Consider the following 24,400-nt stretch of genomic DNA (forward strand, 5'->3'; position numbering starts at 1 on the left):
AAAGGGCGCAAAAATTGCAATGCACTAAAAGAAGTCAAAAAGAGAAAAAAAGGAGGAAAAATAAAGATAAATGAACCCCATTCCACATTAAAACCCTCACAAAAACCTGTCACAAGACAGTCATTTTACAGATTTTTAGTAACTTCCTTAATATTCATATTTCAGATATTTGGATTTCTTAGGAATATTGCCATGCTCAAAATGTATCCTCATTATCCAGAGCAAAGTTCTAAGAATTTCTATTTCAATAAAGGTCAAGTGTTGCTATATTTCTCCTGTAGTAGATACTTTTCACTCAATTTTTGAATATGAGGCAATGGAATATGGTTACTTATATGGATGGGAGTCCGATGCTCAGGATCATATTGGAGAGCGTGTATGGTCTGGGGGATTCAACACATCCACCTAAAATACATTGAGGTCAAAGTAATGTAGTACTTAATTTCCCCTGTGGAGGCACTGCAGGAAAATTGAGCCCTGGCTGATCCATAACAATAGCGGCAGCAGAAAACAACTGTATGTAAATATACTGGCAAAAAGTTACCCCTGTAATCAATGCTCATTATGGGATTAGGACACGTTTACCATTGTGAATCATTTACGGGACTGGGCGCTAATGATGTTTCATGTTTGAGTTACAATGCGGGATCTTTATTACGCAGCCTTCATTTTTTATTTTCTTTTGCTAATGAGTAATCATGAGAAGTCTATGAAATGTTATTCCATGAAATGTTAAAGGCAGTAAACGCTAATTAAACATGAATTATATATGATCCATAAAATATCCCTACTAGTAATGAATATTAACAAGAAGAAGACATTGATTTCTAAACCAGTCCTTGCACTGAGGCTGATGGCCCTGATTTATAACACAATTACCACTTTCTTGTCTTGATGCTGTTGTGCATTTCAGATAGGGGATATATCTTTAGTTTTCTTCATTGTTGTGCTGTCTTCAGCTACAGAAGATAGTAAATGCATCCAAGCGTCTTACGCAGGTAAAGACAATACACTTTGAGATACATAATAAAGCAAATCTAGCATATCTTATAGTTAAATTCTATGTTCGGTTTGGCCATTTGAAGAGGTTACACCCACGTATGGTGTTGGCAGCCAATCATGGGCAGCCAGAAGGAGGGAGGGGTGAGCCGGACACCAAACCTGGACTTCTGGCTGAAATCAGGGACCCAAACCCGCATTGTTGTTCCGGTCCACTCATCACTATAATAGATCAGTTTAGAGGATAGGTAAATAACTATTGGTCGTTGGGCATTAAAAAATGTAGCCCATGTCATGCAGTTGTGCCTATAATCCTAACCCTAACAGCTGTTCAAAAGAGTCACATGGTATTGCATCCCCACCAATGATCCTGAAGATGGCTTTATGTATGGCCCGGAGAAGGGGTTGCAAGCAAATGGGTATGTGATTGAGGGTTAATATAATGGGACACCGGATGTGTGAAAGGGCCCTAAGATACCTTAGCTACATATAGGATTAGAGCAGGACTAGGGCACTAGAATGGAATCCCCTCCACAGGTGATTTAATTTTTAAAATCTATTGCATTTTTGGTTTATTTGTATTTAAGGTTAAGGGAAACAGAGAACTCATTGTATTGCCTAGTTTTAATGTCCAAAATAACAAAAATCATCTACTGTAACAATCTTGTTCCTGTAAACAGATAACACAAATCACACTTCGCTTTCCTAAGAATTTAGATGCCCAAAGCTTATCTATATTTGAAGTCACTTAATAGTAGAAATAGGGACAGACGGATATATGGTGACAAAGGGACAAGAACAACAATAAATCAATATCAGAATGAACTGGTGAGAGGGATAGTAGAAAACAGGTGGGCCTAAACAAATATTTGGTCAGGTCAGGAATATGTAGGTCAGGAATATAAGGGAACTGGATCACAACAGGTCAAGGTTATGACTACATAGGCACATTGGCTTTTCCATTCAGCAACACAGTACTCGAACTCAAACTAAATAATGGTGGACAATTATTATGCCTTGTCCATCAGTTTCTGCCAGTAAAGGCATGAAGAAAAGTCATAATTCCTGGCATTCGGCCAGGAATTGTGACTATTTGTCCATTTTCCGACTTGTAGTTCTTTGACAATAAGTGTAATGGGTCAAGGAAGAGGCGGCCCGGGGAGTAGGGGTAGCTCGACAACTATATCTGAAAACTCTGCCAGGTCTGATCTGGTGGAGATTTCATTCTGGCAGCCAGAGCCTCCCATTTAATCCACCATACAGTCTGCTGGCGGTGGTATTAAGACTGTTGCTTATTACCTCAGTCTTAATAAATTCCCCCATTGTCTTACCATTCTAGTGAAAATGTTGGATATGATCTAAGCCACATGAGACTTGCTGGACTTGCTCTCACTTTTCATTGCTGTGTACCATCTCAACATGGAATCCAAAAAATTGCAAATAACAAAGGGTTAGTTTGTACCTATTGTATTATGTCCTGAACAGAAGGCAGAGAGAACAATGATGATTGTTGAATGGTGATTAATAATAAAAGGCTCTGACGTTGCCAGCGATAATATCATTTAAGGACAAATTCAAATAATCTGGCAACTTCGCCGCGTTCAGCTACAACTGGCATCAATGATTTGGCTGCATAAAGTTACTCCTGAATTCATCACTTACTTGCTTCTGGGCCATCTCTGAATCACTGCATATAATATTTCAATTCCTTTCCATGCTTACTGTCAGTGAATGGGGTTGATAGAAATACATTTGATGCAAAGAGGCTTAATGTAATAGCAGCAAAAATATCTTTTATTTGCTGTAATGTATCTTTGGAGTTCGTATCAACAGCTGAGGATGCAACATATTCTCCGCTGTAAGAAGTTAGAATGTCTGCCTCTAAATATATAAAATGAAGTTCCCATTTTAATCCCATTGTGACTGGATTCCTAACTTTCCCCTTTCCAGTGGGATCACAGGTAATGTAATAATGGCTACAGATATACAGAAGCAGAAGTGACTTTGCTGGTTGGCACAAGTCATTGTGGGATTGCACATTGCAGGTACACATATTACATGAGATTCTTGGCATAGAAATTAAGTAATTAGTACCTTCAGGTACACATTTTGGGCACAATGCAGCAGCACAAAAATAAAAATACAAGTGCAAGCAGATTAGATGTTCTTCCCAGTGCAAAGTCAGACAGAAAACTGGCGCAGCCAGATTAATATATCTGAGATTATTAGCGCACCCTGCACCGCTCGGGGAGTCCCCTGCACTGCCTGCATGTCCCCGTAGAGAATAGTGTACACATTGCCAAAGAGTTTTTATAATAAAACTATCTTTTTCCAAAAAAAAAAGATACGTTTCTGTATGCAGAGCTGTGTCCCTACTCCCATGGGAATGGCCAGTGAGGAGTGGGGCAGACATGTACAACGTTCTGAGGGGGAAAGGGGGAGGAGATATGGGGGACATGGGAGTTTTTTTACATTTTAAATCAATGCACAACAGAGCAGTTTCCCGTGGGTGGAGGGAGACCAATAGTCATTGGCCACTCCCATGGAACTAGGGACACAGCTTTGCATACAGAAAGGAAAACTTGCATCTAACTTTTTTTTTGGAAAAAGCCAGTGTACACAGTGGCAATGTGTACATAATTCTCTGTGGGGACAGGGGGAGCCAGAAAAAGACCCCGACAGTGAACCTAACAAGAATGCAGTGAAATACACTCATTTAACTAAAAGTCAAAATTTTTCCTGGAATGTTTACAATGTACTGGCACTAATTTTAGAATATTTTGGTCTTGATAATACACAAACCAAAAACGTTTGTGTTTTTCAGTGATGTTTGTCTGTGTTCTTAACGATGCTGATAAATTTACTTTTAATTGCCAATGCTAAATAAATTGATTTCATTTGGATAAAGTTTCAACACAAATTCTCAGTCTCGCAATTAGCGGTAATTGAAAATTAATTGTTGTCTTCACTTGAACAGCTATGAGTGGTGCTCTTACTAGAAAGGAAAACCGTTTTTAACTACTTTCAAAGAAACTACTGACCTTTGAGTGTTGTCGCCATCTAACACAGGCTCCAGAAAGAAAAGCGTCTCAACCCAAGAGACCAGGGGGAAACAGACCTGAGGATTCTGAGAAAGAAATATGCAAATACATTTTGTGGTGGGGAGGATATACCACCAGTGCTACCTTAAATCTTTCAGCTCCTCTACAAAAATGCTAGTGACATTACATTGGATAAAAGCCTAGCTTTTAAGTCTGTTTTAAAAGGAATAGACTGCTAATTGTTGACAGCACAGTTTCAACATAGTTAGATCTCATCAGCACACTAGAGGGAATAGGTTTGGTGAGCTGAAAGGCCATTAACGTGGAAACTAAGCTTCTTATGGAGATTTAACATAAAGGTACAGAATAGAAAAAATGGCGTCACATGTGGCATTTTGAACCTGTTTTTGGGCCGTTTTCAAGCATTTTTTTGAAAATGCATCCATTTTTGACCCATTTTAATGAAGATAATTGGTAAAACTGGTCAAAAACTGATGCATTTTCCTTAAAAACGGCCCAAAAAAGTTTTGACCTTTAAAACTTCATGCATGACCTTGTGAAGGTAAATCTCCAGCTAAGAGAATGAATTTCTTCCTGACCGATGTCCTTGGCCTCTCATGTAGCCAAACCATTTCTTTTGTTGTACTAACAAGGAACAATAACATCAGAGTAACCTTGTCTACAGTGAGGCGTCTGTTCCTTTTTGTAAAACAATTAATGACTTAGCTATTATCTCACATCATGTCACTAGGCTTCTTGAAAGTTAGACATGGATCCATAGATGGAGCTGCATTATTCAACATGATTATTACGGTATATTTATTTATCTAATAAATATGTAAAGATGGAGCATTGTGGGAACAAAATATTGAAGACTCATAAATATCAAAGTAATGGAAGTCTTAATCTGCAGATGTCCACCATTGAGTTGTATACAGGGGGCCATAGAAATTACAACCCTTTACATGTAATCTTTTGTCCACATACTTTCACACTGACTATTTAGTAGAGGTGGTGCAACCTCTTTAACCCCTTGCTGCGGAAGGCACTTTTCACCTTCCTGACACGGCCCATTTTTACACATCTGACATATGTCACTTTACATGATGGAACACTTTAACATATCCAGGTGATTTGGAGATTTATTTCTCATGACACATTGTACTTCATGTTAGTTGAACAACATTACAGTTATGTTTTTCACTAAAATGGATATTTGGTGAAAATTTTAAAAACATTTTGACTTTTTAAACACATAGTAACACCAAACTAACTCAATGACTAACATTTACTGAATGTCTGCTTTATGTCAACATGGTTTTTATATGGATCCTCTCATTTTTGTAGGACGTTATGAGGCTTAGAACTTTAGGTGCAATTTTTCACATTTTCACAAAACTTCACATACGTTTGAGGGACCTGCTCAGCTTTTAATTGACTAGCTCACTTTCATAGGTCTAAATTATAGTAATAAAACTCCATAAATTACACCCCTTAACGTATACAAAGCTTTTATGAAGTGTGTTAACTTTTTAATTGTTTTACAAGGCTTAGGATAAAAGTTTGATACCCAATTTCAATATGTGATGGTAAACTGCTGTATGGGCACGCGCCAGGGCAATGGAGGGAAGATGCGCAATTCAAAGCAGATTATGCATTGTCACTTTTTATTGGCAATACAATCTATTTTTTTCGTCAATTTGGACATATAATGGCTTCTTTTCTGCAAGTTAGATGCACTTTACAAATACTTCATTTTAGTAGGTCATTAGCTTATTGATGATATTTTATTAACTCCTGAATGTATGGAGGAAAAGGTAATCACAGATTCTGGTTTTGTATTGTTTGCATTTTTTTGAGCCGTTCACTGCACCATACAAATAATATATGTTATCTTTATTCTATAGATCATTATGAATACGGTGATACATTATCCACATAGTTTCTTATATACTTTTACGCAATTGTTTTAGTATTGCCATCTTTTCAGAGACTTACCGTATATTCTTGTGTATAAGCCGAGATTTTCAGCTCAATTTTTGAGCAGAAAAATCCTGAATTGGCTTATACACGAGTCAGTCTTCATATGGGCAGCTGTCTTTGCCGCGGAAACATACTAATGACTAGACAAAGATCAGACAGGGGCTGCTGATGGTATATGTGTGCGGCAGCCCCTGTCAGACACGCGGCACCCGGCACCACAGCACTAACCCGGCACACAATGTATGCGCTGCACAGTGCATCTTCACTCTTACCGGGCCCCTGGGTATGTGGGAGCAGAATGGAGGGAGTGTTCTGCAGCTGCAAACTGTAGGGATGAAGTATGCAGCCGCGGCTCCTGCTGTTCAGGGGCTGTCAGTCCCGCGGCTGCATACTGTAAGCATGCACCGTGGACTGGGAGGAGGTGGAAATTATTATAGAGAGAGACACTCTAGGAAAGCTGATCTATTAGATGAGAAAGGGGATTATATTTATAATACAGAGTGATGCAGAAGTAGGAAATTAAACCACTACTGTTGCCATAAAACACCTCCACCAGACACCAGTAGCTGCGGCATTTCCCACCCTTTGCTTATTCTCTAGTCAATAATTTTTCCCAGTTTTTTTGTGGTAAAATTGGGTACCTCAGCTTATACTAGAGTATATAGGGTAACTTTAGTATTTTTTGGTTGCAAGAGCTGGTTGAGGGCTTATTTTTTAGATATATGGGGAGATTTATCAAGTGTCTTAAAGCCCATGGCAACCAATCACAACTCCCCTTTAAAATATTTATGAGCACTGGTAAAATGAAATCTGAGCTGTGGTTGGTTGCCATGGGCAACTAGAAATATTCTGACTTTTAGACACTTGATAAATCTGCCACATTGAGTTCCTTCCAGTGGTACGATTTCAACACACAAAACCTTTATCACTTTTTGGCACTTTTGGCACTTAGTCATAGATAAAGGCACCGTGACTGTGGTAATATTCTTATATTTGTTATCAATGGCCTCCTTCCTTCTAAAATCAATTTTTTAAATTAAGCTATTGAACCAGAAGGTCTTTGGTGGGTTTTACAAGAGCCCCTCCGTGCTACAGATGCACAAGCTGTTACACTGTGCAGGAGCACTTCCTCTTCCCAAGGTGTCGAAACTCACTGCTGCCAAGAGATTATATCAGGCAGAGGGACGGGAGGCATGGTGAATAACAAATATAAAAAGATTATCACAGTCATGGTTCCTGGATCTACAAGTAAGTCTCCCCGGTTTATCATGATGGATTTTGATGAAGATAATATGCAGAAAAACAATCAATAAGTATACACTTTCTTTAAGAGACAATGGGGGTCATTTACTAAGGGCCCGATTCGCGTTTTCCTGACGTGTTACCCGAATAGTTCCGATTTGTGCCAATTGTACCTGAATTGCCCCAGGATTTTGGCGCACGCGATCGGATTGTGGCGCACCGGCGCTGGCATGCACGCGATGGAAATCGGGGGGCGTGGCCGAACAAAAACCCAACGTATTCGGAAATCCGCCGCATTTAAAAACCGAAAATGTGTCGCTTGGGAAGCGCTTACCTTCACCTGGTCCAGCTCGGTGTATTCCGGCGCGTTCAGATGATTTTCAGCGCAGCAGCGCCACCTGGTGGACGGCGGAGGAACTACCTTCATAAATCCCGGCCGGACCCGAATCCTGTTCAGAGAACGCGCCGCTGGATCGCGAATGGGCCGGGTAAGTAAATCTGCCCCAAAGTTTCATCTTTCACCAATTGTGTCTGTTGAAATAAAAAATAATGTGGCTGAATTGCATTACCCCTTGGTGTTCAGAAGAACTCATACAGCTCTTTTACCAAAATCTTTATACTTTGTACAAGAATAAAGAATCAATAGAATCAGAAAAACCATTTTCCTTTAAGAACCCTTCACTGAAGTCATTTTCTTACATACGTGCCAACTACAGTAAGTGCAATGATGTCACACAATTACTCTCGCACCAATTTATGATGAAAATTGAATCGGCGCTGATCACGGCATTGCGGGGGTCAGAGGCTGTGCAGCTACTCAGGAAATTGAAGATGATGACTCGATTTCTTAGGACAGACACATTTATTATGCTTAGCTAAATTATATTTGGCTTTAATGATATCCTCCCTTAAAAAATATTGCTGCAGAAAAATAACTGATGGCGTAAGATGTAAAAGGCTAGAAATAAATACAAGAGCGCTGAACTACTTCATGTGAAGTTGAGAAAATGATTCATTAAACCTAAAAGGTCAGGAGACAATGCGCAGCTGTTCTTTCTGCCGGTTTCTAAGATGCAGATTCTTGTTTGAAGAATAATTCTGGCTTTTTTACTTCTCATTTGAACATAAAAAGCTTTCTTGATGAGAAGATCATCATTCAGGGGGAGTGGAAGTTTTTAATACTCTTCTCTCGCTGTAGGGGGCACCATTTATGAGAGGTAAAATTAAAATATTCCAAGAAAGCCAGCTATGGCTGCTTTCATATGGTGTTTTTGAGCTGTGCCCTCCATTTGTAGGTTACGTAGTACAGATTCTTGATGTGTTCTTATAATGAAGGGCAAAGACGTATCCCACTATATGCACAAAAGTGGGATAAATTGCCCTTCTCCTCTGAAAGCAGGAAGAGGAGTGAACATCAGCAGCAGCCAGTGATTGGCTTCTGCCGATATTCAGGGTGTGATTTTGCCGTCTTTATATGGTCAGTGACATCTTTGGGGATCTCCCTGATCCTGAGGATCTCCATGAGTGTATACTCAGCTCAGGCCTTGGGAGGGATGCAATGAGTTGCATCCATCTCCCATAGGCTATAATACAGCGGTTCTCAACCTGTGGGTCGGGACCCCAGCAGGGGTCGAACGACCAAAACCGGGGGTCGCCTAAAGCCATCGGAGCCGCAATTTTATTGTGTTTTTACTGCGAGTTGCATGGTTTGGGGTCACCACAACATGAGAAACTGTATTGCGGGGTCACAGCATTAGAAAGGTTGAGAACCACTGCTATAATACATACATCTCTCAGCAGGAGGAGAGGTATAGAAAGAAACAGCTTGCTGAGTCTTTCCATCCTGTGTTCTACACTGTATATGACGTACAGTTGTATGCCGTCGTCTGCCAGCATATGTCTACAGATACTCTCAATGTATATGTTGGGAGCTTTCCTGCTATATACACTGAGTGTGATGGAAGCATGATAAAAATGTAGCCATCTACACATATTTTTATTACTACAAAATGAATAGAGATACCAGCTGCAACAATGTCAAAGTAAGATCACAGCATGGCTGACAAGGCCATACCATTAGAAATAAATATATGCGCCCCCTTTAGAAGCTTTTATGTAGGCAGTGAGTTACTTTTTTCCTTTTTTTCTTTCTCTCAATATGAATTTTTTCAATATTTTGCCTATCATAAGAAAAGCCCATCGAAATGATTTTACAGATAGAGAAACCAGACTCAATGTTCTCCGAGCTGTTTTATTAGAATTGTGAACATAAGAGAATTTCCATAAGATCATGTCAGTGATGAGGTGGCTTATAATAGCATATGGCACTAGAGGAGAAAATGAAATATGCCAGCCCATGTTCATCTACTGTACTTACCCGGGAAGTCGATAGATGAGCCAATGAACGAGAGAAAGAGAGAGAAAAAGGCTTGAGAGTCAATTTGCGGATGAGCTATTCCGAGCTTTCATCATCGTCTTCGAACTGATGCCTTTTAAATTGGAAAGTAGATTCTACAAAATGTTTAGGACACTCGGCGTCTTTGTGTAATTCTCCTCCGCAATTGGATTACGGCTATGGATTTGCATATCACAGAAAATCTACTTGACAGAAAAGTATTTCTCAGTGTTAGTGGAGAATATATCAAGATCTGGATGGTCCTCATACAATCGGTCATTGGATTTAATTGTGATACTTTCAAATGTCGCCATAGACATATCTATAGATTTACATTAAAAGTTAACATCTTATGTGCAGTCTCTGTTTTATTTATTAGATGTAAGTCTGTAAATGTAAGTCCTATATATTTATTATAGATATGTATTTTGTTAATGTTAAAGGTTATCAGTGGTAGAAGCCATATCGGAAAAACAAACTTACTTCATTTATTGTTTGTGCACGTAGTGCTGAAAGGTGGATGTTCTTCCCATGAAAGATGCTTATAATCTATCTAGATGATGGATGAGTGTCAGAATGCTGAGAGTCCAACCACTGGGATCTTCAGCAATTAGAAGAATGGTGGAACAAAAAATCTCTGAGTTTTGCCTTTGAATATATTGAATATGGTGTTGATGGTGGACTCAAGAACTTTTTGGGGCCCTCTTTGCAAAGCTAGTATGGATGGCCCTACAATCAATTCTGTGGGGGTGCTGGGAGATGGGGAACCAGGAGAAATACAGACCTTGGGGGGAATTTATGTGATGAGAGGAGGCTTCGGTGTATGTAAAGTATGCAGCGGTTGGTTTGTGCATGGCAGGGCCTGGCATGGAATTGGCATGGAATTATGGAATGAAGAGTTTATTGCTAGTGCGCAGGCCATAGACAGGAACACCCCGCTATGATCCACTCCTCTGCCAGCATAAAGGGGAGTTGGCAGAAAGGGGGAAATAATCACAATTACTGGCGGTTCACAAGTAGTTGTGATTATTTCAGGGCTTACACGCAAGAATACAGGCATAGAGTTCCTAAGAAATCTCCCCCCACAAGTAAGGCCACACTGGTCATTACGCATTGGTCAACAGCCTATTTACAGTATTGTCCAGTTTTAAATGATTAAATAAAAGTGTATATATTATATCTGTTCCGAATGTTGGATCAATTTTATCACACTACAAAGAAAGATACATGTTACATTTCTTATGCAGTAGAGTATAAGCAGTGAAGGGTCAGTGGCTACAATAGGGGATGGAGAGCATATTGATGAACCCCTATGAACGGGGCTCAATACGCTTTTTACGCTATGAAACAATGCCATATTATGATTATGCTTAGCTTTCATTAAAGGTGTTTCAGGGATGTTGGAAATAAAGGTTGCTGCTTACAGAATGTAGAAACAAACAAAAGGAGCGTTGTATATAGAATTAAATCTGTATTAAAAAAGTGATCACACATTAAAAATTAATATTTGTGTTCACTTTTTTTTAACACAGATTTAGTAAAAGTTATGTCTTAAATGTATTTATACCGCAACTTTTCTTGTTGCTTGATGAGTTGGTTGGTGCATTTGGCCCTAGGGGGGTAAATAGGAGAGGCAGGGTCCCATAGCAGACTTCTGGGCCCTCTTAAAAAAAAGACTTCTGGGGTAGTTGGAGCCCCCCTAAAAATGTACATATTACACTCATATATACAAACATTTATATACTTATATACATAAACATACATTTCTTCACTTACACACACACATATACGCACATGTACATAACATATTCACACACACAAACAGTGCCATATACAGATATATAGCATACATACACACATGCAGTATATACACAGCATGTATACATCACATATTTGCTATATGCATATTATGCAGTACAATGTATATACATTGTATAATATATGATGCACATCCTCCATTCTTTAGTGTCAGGCCAGACGATGGGGCCCCCTGACACTGCGGGCCCTTATAGCATCTGCTATGGCTGCTACCACTGTAGTTACGCCCCTGTTTGGCCCACTGCTCCTCTCAAAACTGGGTACATTAGGCTTGTTCCCCTCTTTTTGTGTTTTCTGCTCACATAATGTACTTGTCCAGAGATATACTGATCAGGATTATACATTGTATAATTTATGTAGCAGAGCTGTGTTTGTCTGTTACACTGTAAATTACATTGAACCACTGTGTAACACAAGACTTTCACTTGACATATATGAGAACCCTATGCTAGCTGTATGAAGCTGGTATACGGTTGCATGTGCATGGCTCACCATACAGTGAGCACAGACGTATTTCATCGTATAGTGCTGCCATTTGAAAAATATAGAGCAAGCATTGTAGTATGGCCAGGCAGCACGCATCCTTATGGGGAGGGGATACACTCTGAGCCAGGCATAGCCTTAAACTGCACAGTAAAATAATGAATTTCAACTTTCACTTATCTGTGTCTTGTCCAATGACTCCTCTTATGCACCTGCTGGTGCAGCTACTGAGATATTTCATTATACTTTGAGCTAAATTTACACAAGCACCTCAGCGATTTAAGCCCCAGTCCACAAGATCAGCTCTGAGGACTGAAAAACTATTGTTTTGTATAATAGGCATTTTTTACTGTAATAAACGTGACTGAGAGATCAGCTACATAACACACTCATTGGGGGACACAAGTTTTCTGGCTTACCCGGACAAAATCGCAGTGTCTTGTGAATCGCCAACCATTGAAATTATTTTGCCCTTCACGTCACCTCTATGTCAGGAGGGGGTGTAATCGGCAGCTTAGTGAGCTGGCACTGGGCATTCCTGCCCCCTGCACTCACTACTGCCCTGCACACTCACTACAACTAGCGACCATTTAAGCCGGCCCCCTAAATACATCAGGAGACTGGAGTGGGACACAAAGCGCCAGTGGACTAACGGTTGGTTGATACTTCGCCAAAAGCTGTTGAAAATGTAAAACTAACTTAGAAATACCAAGAGTAGAACCTTTCATACTATATATCTAGATTTCCCACCGTAGGAGGTTTATCCATGTCTGTATATTGTATGCTAGAACAAATAATAATTCTGGTAGAATATATATCACAGGGAACCAATAGAACATTATAAGACCATGCAATGCTCCTGGCCTACAAAATTTGTCCCCAGGGTCGCCCAATAATTTTAGATCACCCTGTTGAGCTTTTCTACATCTTTATTGCATTTCCTGCTACTTTATTACTTGTTATTAACTTTGTTTTCTCGCTCATATATCACATGGCTTTTGCTTGTGTCTTTGCTCTCTGTACAGGTCTAGCAGTACACCAGATTATCACCATCACTGTCTCCCTAATCATGGTCATTGCAGCCTTGATAACAACACTCGTCTTGAAAAATTGGTAAGGATGACTTCTACTCATTTTCCACTCAATGTTATGGAAGTAAATAAATAAATCTTGTAATATATGTATACTGTACATGTTGCACAGGGGGGGGAGGATAAGCTAGCTGTGTCACATTCATAGACTCTAAGGTTACATTGAGTTTTCTTAACTTCAAATAGTGATCAACAAGGGACATAACAAAAGGGGAACTATTGAATATATTCTTCAATAGAGTCTATCAATAATACCTGCATTTTAACTAAATTTATTAAATTTAGGGCTGAATTATACTAGATTTGCTAGCTGTACGAAGAGCATAGAAGTGCATTGTTCAGGTGACACGTGTGTACCGTGCCTCCGTTCGAAAAAAAGATAGAGTATGCTCTATCTTAAGCCATATGTATGGCCTGGCAGCACAACTGCCTATGGAGAAGGGAGGGGTGAGGAGTGCTGACCCCTCTGCCTCTCTAGCCAAATGTATGCTATGGGTCCTGGCCCAGGGATACCATATATTCATGTGTTAGGAGCCTTATTCTGTACTTGTATTGTCATGTAATATTTTCCCATGCTATGTGCCCTGCCCAGTGCCAACTATGTACTAGAACCACTTCAGATAGTAGTATGCCTTATGTTGCAGTCAGTTATTACATACCTCAAGTGCTATGTATTTTCTATTACAGCAAAGGAGTGCATGATGACCTAATGAAACATATGCCCCCAATATAAGAAACCCCTAAAGGAATAAGATAGCTTTGGGTTGGAGATAATACAAGTGTAGAGAGAAGACATTTTGCAGGCTCCATTACTTTTAGTGCACCAGGGTTACAGAGAGCAATGACAAAGTTTGCATGGGGTCAGCTTAGTGTGCATTCATATTCCCTCGTAGATGTCTAGAGAAAATAAAAAGAGAAAATTCATTCCAGAAGGGTTCAGACCTGCAGACATCACAAATAGACCAAGAAAGAGGAGAGTATCCACTGTATGCTCCACTAGAAAGCTTGTAAGTGTGAGTTAGTTATCACTTCCTATACTGGCCTAGGATGATGTCCAACATGAGTAACTATGGTATTCTACCCCATGTGAAATTACTACAAGGTCCAATTTTGATGGGATGAAGGATCCAAATCATAGTCTGGAAATTGATACTGGTGTGTAACTGTATTAAGTTTCATGATATTGGCTAAAATAGACTTTGAAAATTTAAAAATATCAGGAAAGTAGAGGTTCCAAAACTACTGCAAACACCAAAAGGTAACCCACCCTGTTCATAAAATGCTAAACTCCTAGACTGAGATGGTACTGAAAAAGCTATTGTCAGCACAAGTGTCAAAAATCTAAGATCATAAAGTGTGATGCGTCCATGTGTGTATAGTTCTATAGTTAACCAAATTACAATCTGAATAGGCCATGTTTATTAATTTTTCATTTAAGGGTATTTATATGTTATTTAGTGTTACAAAATATGTGGCTGTGAGACAGAAAAAAAATATGTCAGAAGTCTTGGGGGTGGGTCAGCGGTATACAGTTTGTAGCAGAAGACCATTTTTGAGTTCTATAAAGAGTGGGTCTTGACAGTGTCAGTGGCTTCTGATCAGACCACTGAAATAAGTAAGCGATAACAATTGCTAATGATATGTTAGAACTTCTCCATTTACTAAACATAGCCTTTGCCATAAATGGAAGTAATTTCCCCAGTCACATCAATATTCTACTTCCCAAGATGCAACTATCATCGCTCTTTACCAGTACTACAGTGAGAAGTGTCAGCATTGTTTCTGTTGTTGATCCACTTTTACTCATAATTGAGTATTTTGAAGGAAAACTTCTAACACCCTCTTCATGTCCTTTAAAACGATACAAAGTAATTCATGCGCGCATCCAGATACATCTGGGATTCAATTTTCTCCAATCCATTTCTTTTTCTTCCCTTTTACGCATCCTTAAATAAGCTCTTTGATTTTGCAAAAATACTGTAGGGAAAAATAAATTATCGTTTTCCTCAACAGTGTTCTTGCAGACTACCTGTGGAGCTTTTTATTGGAAGTTGCAGTATTTTTGCAAACATGAATAAACATAACGTTACAGTAATTATAGACCGCAGTTGCAATGTCTGGAGGCCTGGAGACTATAGTTTCTTTTTAAAAAAAATAGAATGTTATACAACATTAGCTGAGAACAAAAGAAGTTTTTGGAACAAAAGTTTTTTAAGCTGAAAAAAATTCAATAATAATAAATAAAAATAATTAATACAAAGAATTTTAAAAATGTAATCCAAAGTTACCGGAAATTCTAATTAAACAGGCCCCCCCAAAATATTCATTTTACCAATTAATAGCTATTGTAATGTAGGACACCTTTAATTATTATCTTGCATTATCTTCTTCTGCTATATTCTGCAGTTTAACCCATCAAATCAGCAGTCTGTCAATTGTTTTCTCCACGCTTTGTGCTAATTATCTCCATGAATCTGTAGAGTACAAAAATAAGCAGCAGGATGGTGTCCAACTTCTAGTTGTAAAGAGTTGGTGCTCCCAGATCCTGCTGGATGGAGGGGGAGACCATGTGATGCTACACTTTATAGCTTGAAGGAGAGCCTTTTGTCTGTGCATCACTGTGGATGCAAAAGTCTCCGGTAAAAAACAGGGTTGACGGAGGGTCCCTATCAGTCCATCCGTCCCATTTTGTGATCTTGCACAAAAGAAGTGCTAAATAAAAAAATATAGTATATGTATGTATATGGCAGATGAATGAAATTAAACATCAATGCCCAGATGAGAAAACCCCTTTAACTTCTAAAGAGAAGCTGCAACATCATATAGCAAAGAAACTCATTAAGGGGAATTTTTCATAGTTTATGCACCAGTTTTATCTCTCTACCCCCCACCAAGTGGGTGGGGCTTGGAGTGGGAACAGGATGTGGACGTTACCTGCCCTATTTGCAATAGATTATGTCAGGCTCCTGGTCAGGCTATAGCAGAATTTTAGCCCCGGCTGGACATATAATTCATTCATGTGAATGAGTAGAGCCTCTTAGTATATCGGATAGCTGTGATAAATCCTCTCCATGCAAATCAGTAGAAAAAAGACAAGTTAATGTTGGCTACAACTGTTCACTCAATGCATTAGCTGTCAGGTTTGTTGGTCATTTGTAATCCCAATAATAATACTATATAGGGTCACATATTTTGTTTTATTTTGTGATTCTACTTCTAATTTTCTTTCTGCTTTTCTGTTGGTCAGATTTATCTTAGTGGGTTTTACATATTAATAAATTTGATGTTTGAGGAGTGTTTTGATGGGTGTTTTTGATATGTAATGGGTGTTGGCTGTATAAAACAGCTGACACCCATCACATATGGAGTGGTTAAGCTTAAAAAAAGGTGCAAGTTTGGGCATATGCCAAAACGGGGCAAAAGTAGAAGAAAATGCCAAGCCAAATAATAGATACAGGTTGTCTGTAGTATATTAGACAGTTTTTGTTGTATGTTAACCATGGATGTGTTTCCATTTCTTACTCCCCACACTAAAAAATCCATAACTTTATTTTTCTCTGTACAGAAGATATGTTGGTTATGCAACAAGTTGTCCTTCCTAGTGACGGTGCATAATATTCCATGCCGTGTACTGGGAAGCTGGAAAAAATTTCCAAATGTACTGAAATAGGCAAAAAAACTTATTCTGGTGGGCTCTGTTTTTACAAATTTCACTTTGTGTACCAAATGACACCTGAAATGTATTCTTTGGGTTGGTACAATGAGATACCACATTTACACAAATTTTTAAAAATAACTCTTTGTACAAAAGAGAAAAATCTTACTTTTTTCCTATTCTGACGCCAATAACTGTTTCATACTTTGTTTTATGGAGCTGTTAAAGGTATCAATTTTACAGGACAAGTTGACATTTTCATTGCTACCATTTTTATGAATGTATGACCTTTTTCTCACTTTTTATTCAATATTTTAAGTGAGGCAAAAAATGGCGATTCGGACATTTGGGTCCTATTTTCTATTACAGGGTTCAATGTCAGAAATAATTATTTTTATATTTTAATATATCAGACATTTTTGGACATCAGAATACCTAATATGTTTATGATTTTACGTGTTTATTTAATTTTATATGTGTTCTAGGGAAAATTGGTGGTTTGTATTCTTATTTATTTAATTTTATTTATTTATTTAATATTGTGGGGGTTTTTTTAAACTTATTTTTGAAGCCCCATTGGGGATCTGATCACTCATAGACTGTACTGCAATACAACTGTATTGAAGAATGTGGTAAATATACTGCTTGTGTATTACAGTCTAATGACAGCTAATGACAGTCTTCAGCCTGCCATTTCAATTGATCAATGCCCTGCAATGACGTCACAGGGGTGCCGACCATAATATAAACATGGCAGCACCTGTGATCAGAGCAATTAATTGGCAGCACAGATTGTAACAATTACCAGAACTTGGTAGCTGTATAATACAGCTGCCAACCGCCTCGCATGGAGTGCTTAAGTGAAAAAACTCAAAAATGTGGGCATGCACCAACAAAGGAGCAAGGTAAAAGGAAAATCCAAGCCAAATAAAAGATACACGTGCCCCATAGTATGTGATCCAGCTTCTATTATATGGTAGACATTTAAAAGGAGTCTTCCAGTAGTTTTGATCATCTAAAGCAGCAGACAGTGTAATGTAGTAGTCCTGGAGATCATTGTAATTTTCAAGGCAGCTACTTAACATTGTATGCAGCTATGTATGGTCAAAACCACCCATAGAGTTCTTTACTCCATACTTGGGTGACATATAGACACCAACTAGGCTTGGGAAGGTCTTATGGTTGTCAAGTCAGAATCAGAGTAAACTGCAAACCTAAAGACCTACAGTGCTAACAGCTCCATATTTAGGGTATGAAGGATTAACACTAAATCCCTAAAAACTAAAGTGGCCCTACAGTGCTGTAACCTCATCAAACAACTCCCATACCTCAGCTTCCTGTTGGAGTTCTTCTTTTTGGGTGGAGCTAGGCTTTAGATTAATGGTTCCTACATAGTTTATTGTTGAAAGCCCCGGTAAAGCTTGTTTCACTTCAAAGTCATTCACCTTGTTAATACTTTGTTTGCTTTTGTGTTTGCTGGCGAATAAAGCATTGTTCACACACTATTTTTGTCTGAGGCAATTTACTCTCTGCCTTTATCTGCAGCCATTGAAGCGTTGGACGCAGATCATGGCAGGTGCTGATTACTGCAGCGGGAGTAATAAGCACAGTCAGGAAAGGAAGCAAACAAGTAGAATCAGGTCAGAACCAATGGTCAGAGGAGCAGGAAACAATCAGTGGTCAGGAATCATGGGATCAATCTACAGTACAATGAAGCTGTGAAGGGAGCAAGACATTGACCGAGCAAGAGAAGGTCAGACTCTAGTGAATTATCCCAATGATACGTGAATCTTTAACTCTGTGCATAGAAGTAAACAAGCAACAGGAAACAGGAAGAGCAGGAAGCAGAAGCGTTAGAAAGGATGATAATGGCATAATTGCCAACAGATGTCACATTGCCAAGACATCTCTGCAGCTTTACTTTACAGACTTCTAAATGGGAAAACTGCCTGCTGTACTTGTCACGCAATACATTTCCTTCACCACGTGCGCAGTGCTGTTCTCTGCACTTAGGATGCGCCTTAATGTTATACAGAAATAGTAATCATATAATAGCAAATGTTTGATATGCATCACATGATATATTTGTTATGATATACAAGTTGTGGACACAGAAAATACATTGCTATTGTTAGTGATGGTAAAAGTAGAAATTTGGGCAATATCATTAATATTGGTGTTTAAGCTTTTCTTAAATATAACACACCAGATTCCCTCATCCTATTCCAATTGTCATGAGATTTATTTTTACAAAATTCCTATTTTCTCACGGCATCATTTTGTGAAACATCAAATATTTAAAGGGGTTGTCCACATTCAGCAATTGTTAATTTAATGAAAACTTATTCAACTTTCCAGTATACTTTCTATACTATTATCCTTGTGGCGTTGTAGAACTCTGCTTGCTGTCATTCAACAGGATAGCTTATTTTCTGTGGATTAAAAAAAAAAAGGTCTAGAAAAGAAAAATACAACAATAAAATATTAAACAATAATTTTTCCATGACTTGTTTACTTAGTAATTACATGGTGCAGAAAAGAACGGTTCCAGTAACGGTTATCCAGACAGTTTAACAATTTCTATACAATTTATTACAAAAAGATGATGTTAAAGCTGAAGGCGATCTATTAATGTATCCTATGTTACAGTCCACAGGAGGCAATAATTTACTTCTGCTTGATTTAGCAGCAAACATAAGATATCCAATAAACTTTATGTGCTGTATTCTTCTGCATGCTGTATTATATTATTTTATAGCAAAATATTGATTTATATTTCATTTCTATTATAAAAATTGTTGTGGCTTATTACAAGTAATACTTCAACCCTGAAATATATTAACTCTAAACTATTTATGGTCACTGAATTTCCATTATTTGCATTTTTTCTAGTTTTTTTATATTTCCATAGTTTACAATTTCTAGACTTTTGCACAGGACTTCCTGTAATCCCCTCATTTGCACCCATTTTAGATTTAAAGGATCTCACAGAGATTTGGGGCAATTACCCAGCTACAGGTCTCAAGGGACTTGTGGCTTAGTGTCCCAAACAAACCTGTAACATCTCTGCCAATGGCTTCTACAAAAAACACACCTTACCTAGAGAGGACATTGTACTCATCTGCATGATACTGCAATGAAGCCGATGTAGTTCACCAAAGCTTCATATCTACGGCAAAAGTGCATTGTAGTCAGGGTGTACTATTTCAGCTTCACTTAAAGGGGTGGCTGCTAATACAAAACTTTACCATGGTAAGTATAAGACCCTAATAAGGTAACGCACATCATACTTGGTATACTCTGGTTAAGCTTCTGTGTCATCAGCACTTGTCCTGATGGCTAGCATTATTTTATCAAGACCACCATTTTCCAAAGCAATCTTCATAGACCCTTACCCCTAAAGCCCAATATATGCTTAGGCACAGACCTCATCATATATTGGGTGCACAGCTCACTTGTAGCAGGAAATTGGAGTTGATTTTGGCAAGCTTTCACGTGAAAAAAATTCTCCTTAAAGTTTATAGCTTCATTGGAATCCAATGACCCAGCGTTTAACTTTCCCCAGTCATGCACCTTTCCAGGAACTGGCAAGGGCATTGAAAAATTCCATTTGTAGCTTTTTGGCCCAGATTTATTAAAGGCTTTGCCCCAGTTTCCCCCATTATTTTCAGTGCAAAGCGCTTGCACTATACCCGACGTGACACAAAAATCTGCCCTGAAAGGCGCATTTCAGTGCACAGTCGGACATTGCAGCACATTAATCATACAGATTCCAACAGAATTGTGTTGCACGCTCTGGGGGGGGATTTACTAATTTTGGCGCAAGCATTAAAATGGCGCACGGCTATAAGTAATTAATGGGTAGACAGAACTAATCAGTCGTGCGCCATAAAAATGAGATGTGCGCCAAAAGGTTACATGGACTGTGCCTTAATTTTGCTTTCTGACCATCCGGGTCTATTGTGCACCAAAATTTGCACCCAAAACTGCCGACAAAATACACATAAATGTGAAGGATAATGTGGAAAAGTTAGGCCACGCCCACTTGCGCAAAAAAATACGAATAGTTGGAAACATCTGTTCTTTCTTGCTCAAATTCATTATAAATGATGTACAACACTTTTGCGCAAAAAAAAACATGAGTTCACAACAATTTTTTGGCACAGATACGATATTACATGCCTCCTTCTATGTTATAAAAAAAAAGTTGGTACACTCTGTCGGAGCAGATTCATGAAGAACAGCAGCCACAATTTGTGAATCTGGCACTCCCTGCAAAACTCACAGGCAAACTCCACTAAGTGTAGTTTACACAGTTTTTGATAAATGTGGGCCTTTTTGATTTTCTGTTTGTCTAATTTTGCATTCTTGTATTTTTCCCTCAATATAGCTGGTTGAGGGCTTATTTGTTGTAATGCAAGTCATATTTTTGAATCGGACTATTTAGTGATACACTTTTTGAGTAAATTTTAATAAAGAAATACTCCAGTTAAAACTAATTATTGTTAATATAAAAATTTGTGTTTTGTTTTACCATTTACCATTTTAATGTTTATCAGCCAAAACATTGGTCAATGTGCCCATGTGGCAGCCATTATTTTCTGGTTGAGATGCATTTCTTTGCAAGATCATTTTGGGAGACATAGAACTTAAGTAAAATGAATTTTGAAAGTGCTCTATAGTTTAAAGGAAATCTACCATCAAACTCAAACATGATAAACCTTGAAACTTACTCATAGATCCAAGCAATGCAACCTTGGCAATGCTGGAGATTCACAAGCTGCTACAATGAGCAGAACACATCTCTCCACCCAAAAGTGCAGGAGAAGCGAGACCTGGTCTGCTCATTGTAACAGCCAGTGAAGCTACAGCACTGAGGGGTTTTGAATACAACTATAGAACCCTTCAGGCTCATTAGCATATTTAGAAAAGTTCCTTTTAGAAGGACGGAGCCCAGGATAACAAATATAAGAAGATTACTACCACAGTCACATATATGAGTAAGTGCCAATGGATAATCATCATGGATTTTGATGATAGATTTTCTTTAATTACAATTAATCTTAATTGTTGGGGTTAATACAGGCATAACACGTACATATTATCCTTTTTTTAATATATTGTATATACTCAACTATATACCGACCCGAATATAAGCCTAGACTCCTAATTTTACCACCAAAAATTGGGAAAACCCATTGACTTGAGTATAAGCTGTGGGTGGTAAATGCATTGGTCACAGCCAGCCAGCCCCCAGTTTAGAGCCAGCCCCCAGTAGTATATACCCAGCCAGCCCCCGGTAGTATATAGCCAGTCAGCCCCCAATAGTATACAGCCAGCACCATGTAGTGTATACAGCCATCCCCCATGTAGTATACAGCCAGCCAGTTCCCGGTAGTATACAGCCAGCCCTCATGTAGTATACAGCCAGCCAGCCCCCAGTAGTGTTCAGTCAACCATCCCCCAGTAGTATACAGCCAGTCCCCAGTAATATACAGCCACCAAGCCTCCATGTAGTATACGGCCAGTCAGCCCCCATGTAGTATACAGCCATCCAGCCCCCAGTAGTATACAGACATCCAACCCCCAGTAGTATACAGCCATCCAGCCCCCTGTAGTATACAGCCATCCAGCCCCATGTAGTATACAGCCAGCCAGCCCCATGTAGTATACAGCCAGCAAGCCCCATGTAGTATACAGCCAGCCCATAGTTTGCCAAGTACATAGAAAAACAAACTTGCACACTCACCTTCCGGCGGTTGCCTGATGCAGCTCCCAGATACTCTGGTTTCTGTGGCTCCTCTTCTTTCTTCTCTTTGCTGTAACAGCTGGCAGAAACTGACAGCCAGCACACACTATGATGTCATCAACATCAACACTACTGCATCACAGTGTGCGCCGGCCGGCAGATTGCATGGGCGCGACTCTGCCGGCTTATACAGCAAAGAGAAGTAAGAAGAGGAGCCGCCTGAAGCCACGTTGAGTATCAGGAGCCACGCCGAGCATTGGGGTGCCAGAGGGTGAATATGTAAGTTTATTTATTTTTTATTGCCTCGTGTATAAGCCAAGGTGAGGTTTTTCAGCACATTTTTTGTGCTGAAAAACTCGGCTTTTACACAAGTATATACAGTAGTTATTTTTTACTATAAAATAATAACTTAATTATTTTCAAGTAGTTGATTTGAATATAATAGGTATTAAAAAATAAATGCCAAACCATTGAAAAGTTAGAGGCAGTCTATTAGTTTAATAGTCAATTATGCATGGCAGCCCAGGCAGCCTTGACTGCCATCAACACCCCATGATCGCAGTGTAGGAGTGGCAAAACTGATGGAGGAGGAGCACAATCTAACGGTTTAAACTGTCAAATCCATGTTCTCACTGGCCGTGGATGTGAAGCAGGAACCCATTAATCTCAGGGTCAGGCTCCTGCGTGGATGATGGGGGCACAGCTTCTGTAACTGCATGACTAGGTGGAGAAAGAGGTTAAAATAAAATACATTAATAACAAAGAACATTACATATTATTTGGAAGCATGAAAATATCAATTGGTAGATGGATAGATAGATGAAAGATTTTATAATCCCTTGTACTTTAACTGACATCATTCTGTACCTTGATACTTCTGTTTTATAACTTACTGAAACTCACCATCATTTTAGTCTGACTAGTTGCAGTTGACTTACTGGAGACAGTTCAGGTAAAATTGCTTTTCCTTTTCCATAAATCAAGTGAATAGATTTCTTATCCAGTGTCACAAGTAACAGGATGCAATGCTTTCCCAGAAGGCCATAAAATATCCGAGGACCACTATGAAATAAATGGTTCTAATGTCCGGTCACTTCTCTGGAGAAGGAAACTTTGGGATGATATATGTAATTGCTTCAGAACAGGCATTCAGGTTTATAGCCAAGGGAGTGTAGAGTTGTAGGAGACATCTTAAATCTGGGGTGCATTCAAATGGGATGAATTTGCTGTGGAGACAAGAAAACTGAAGTCAATGGAAAAATTCTGCAACAGATTTGCAACAAACCCATAAATAAATATGCTGCCATGTTTTCTCAATGACAAAGATCATTCTGTCAAGTGCTCTGGGGGATTGATTCATTCATTCTTTTCCTTGAAATTGTTATTTAGATTGTAAAGAGAAAACGTATAAGTCATAAATACCCCTTTGGTGGCATCACCACAGGGTCATGTCAGTCATGCAAGGACCTACTGGTTATTGAGGCCTTATGGTAATTTACCTTAAACTGCAAATCCAAGGATAGACTGGACTAAGAAGCCATTATGAATCTGTAACCCAAAGGTCCTCAGATAACTTATGGTTGCCTTTGATTGTGTTTGGGTTTTTACCTTCTGCAAGAAGTTTAAGATTATTATTATTATTAATACTATTATTATAAAAAAAAATATGTATAAAATAATGAAATGGTCGCATATTTGTTTATTTTCTATTGATTTATTGATTGGGACCAGTTTTCTGATAAGTACAGCATGTGGAGGCACGACAAACCAAAGGGAACCTATGTTCTATTTTTGTATGATACTTTCTGTCACATTAAAGTGCAATTGTAAAGTATAACAATGTTTGCCTAACTCTGCACCAAGCAAACATAATATAATAATATAATTGTCTAATTTACTATAATTAGCTATCTGCAGCAGTTTAGAAGCTCCATTTTCCATGCT

At 38.7% G+C, this 24,400-nt stretch overlaps 1 protein-coding gene and 1 long non-coding RNA gene across 5 annotated transcripts in view; one reads left to right on the forward strand and one right to left on the reverse strand.

The window, feature by feature from the left end:
• AJAP1 (adherens junctions associated protein 1) overlaps positions 1-24,400 on the forward strand; it is a 194,457-nt gene that overhangs the window by 126,599 nt on the left and 43,458 nt on the right. For all 4 annotated transcript variants that reach the window (XM_072156208.1, XM_072156206.1, XM_072156205.1 and 1 more), the window contains exon 3: positions 12,987-13,074. In XM_072156208.1, coding sequence (XP_072012309.1) covers positions 12,987-13,074 — 88 coding nt within the window. The remainder of the gene's footprint in view (positions 1-12,986; positions 13,075-24,400) is intronic.
• LOC140135129 (uncharacterized) lies at positions 22,954-24,050 on the reverse strand. Its single transcript, XR_011856472.1, has 3 exons — positions 23,956-24,050; positions 23,360-23,682; positions 22,954-23,176 (listed from the first exon to the last, which is right to left on the reverse strand). It is a non-coding gene; the product is annotated as an uncharacterized lncRNA (long non-coding RNA).

This window comes from Engystomops pustulosus, chromosome 6 (assembly GCF_040894005.1).
Source record: "Engystomops pustulosus chromosome 6, aEngPut4.maternal, whole genome shotgun sequence".
Classification (NCBI taxonomy): domain Eukaryota; kingdom Metazoa; phylum Chordata; class Amphibia; order Anura; family Leptodactylidae; genus Engystomops; species Engystomops pustulosus.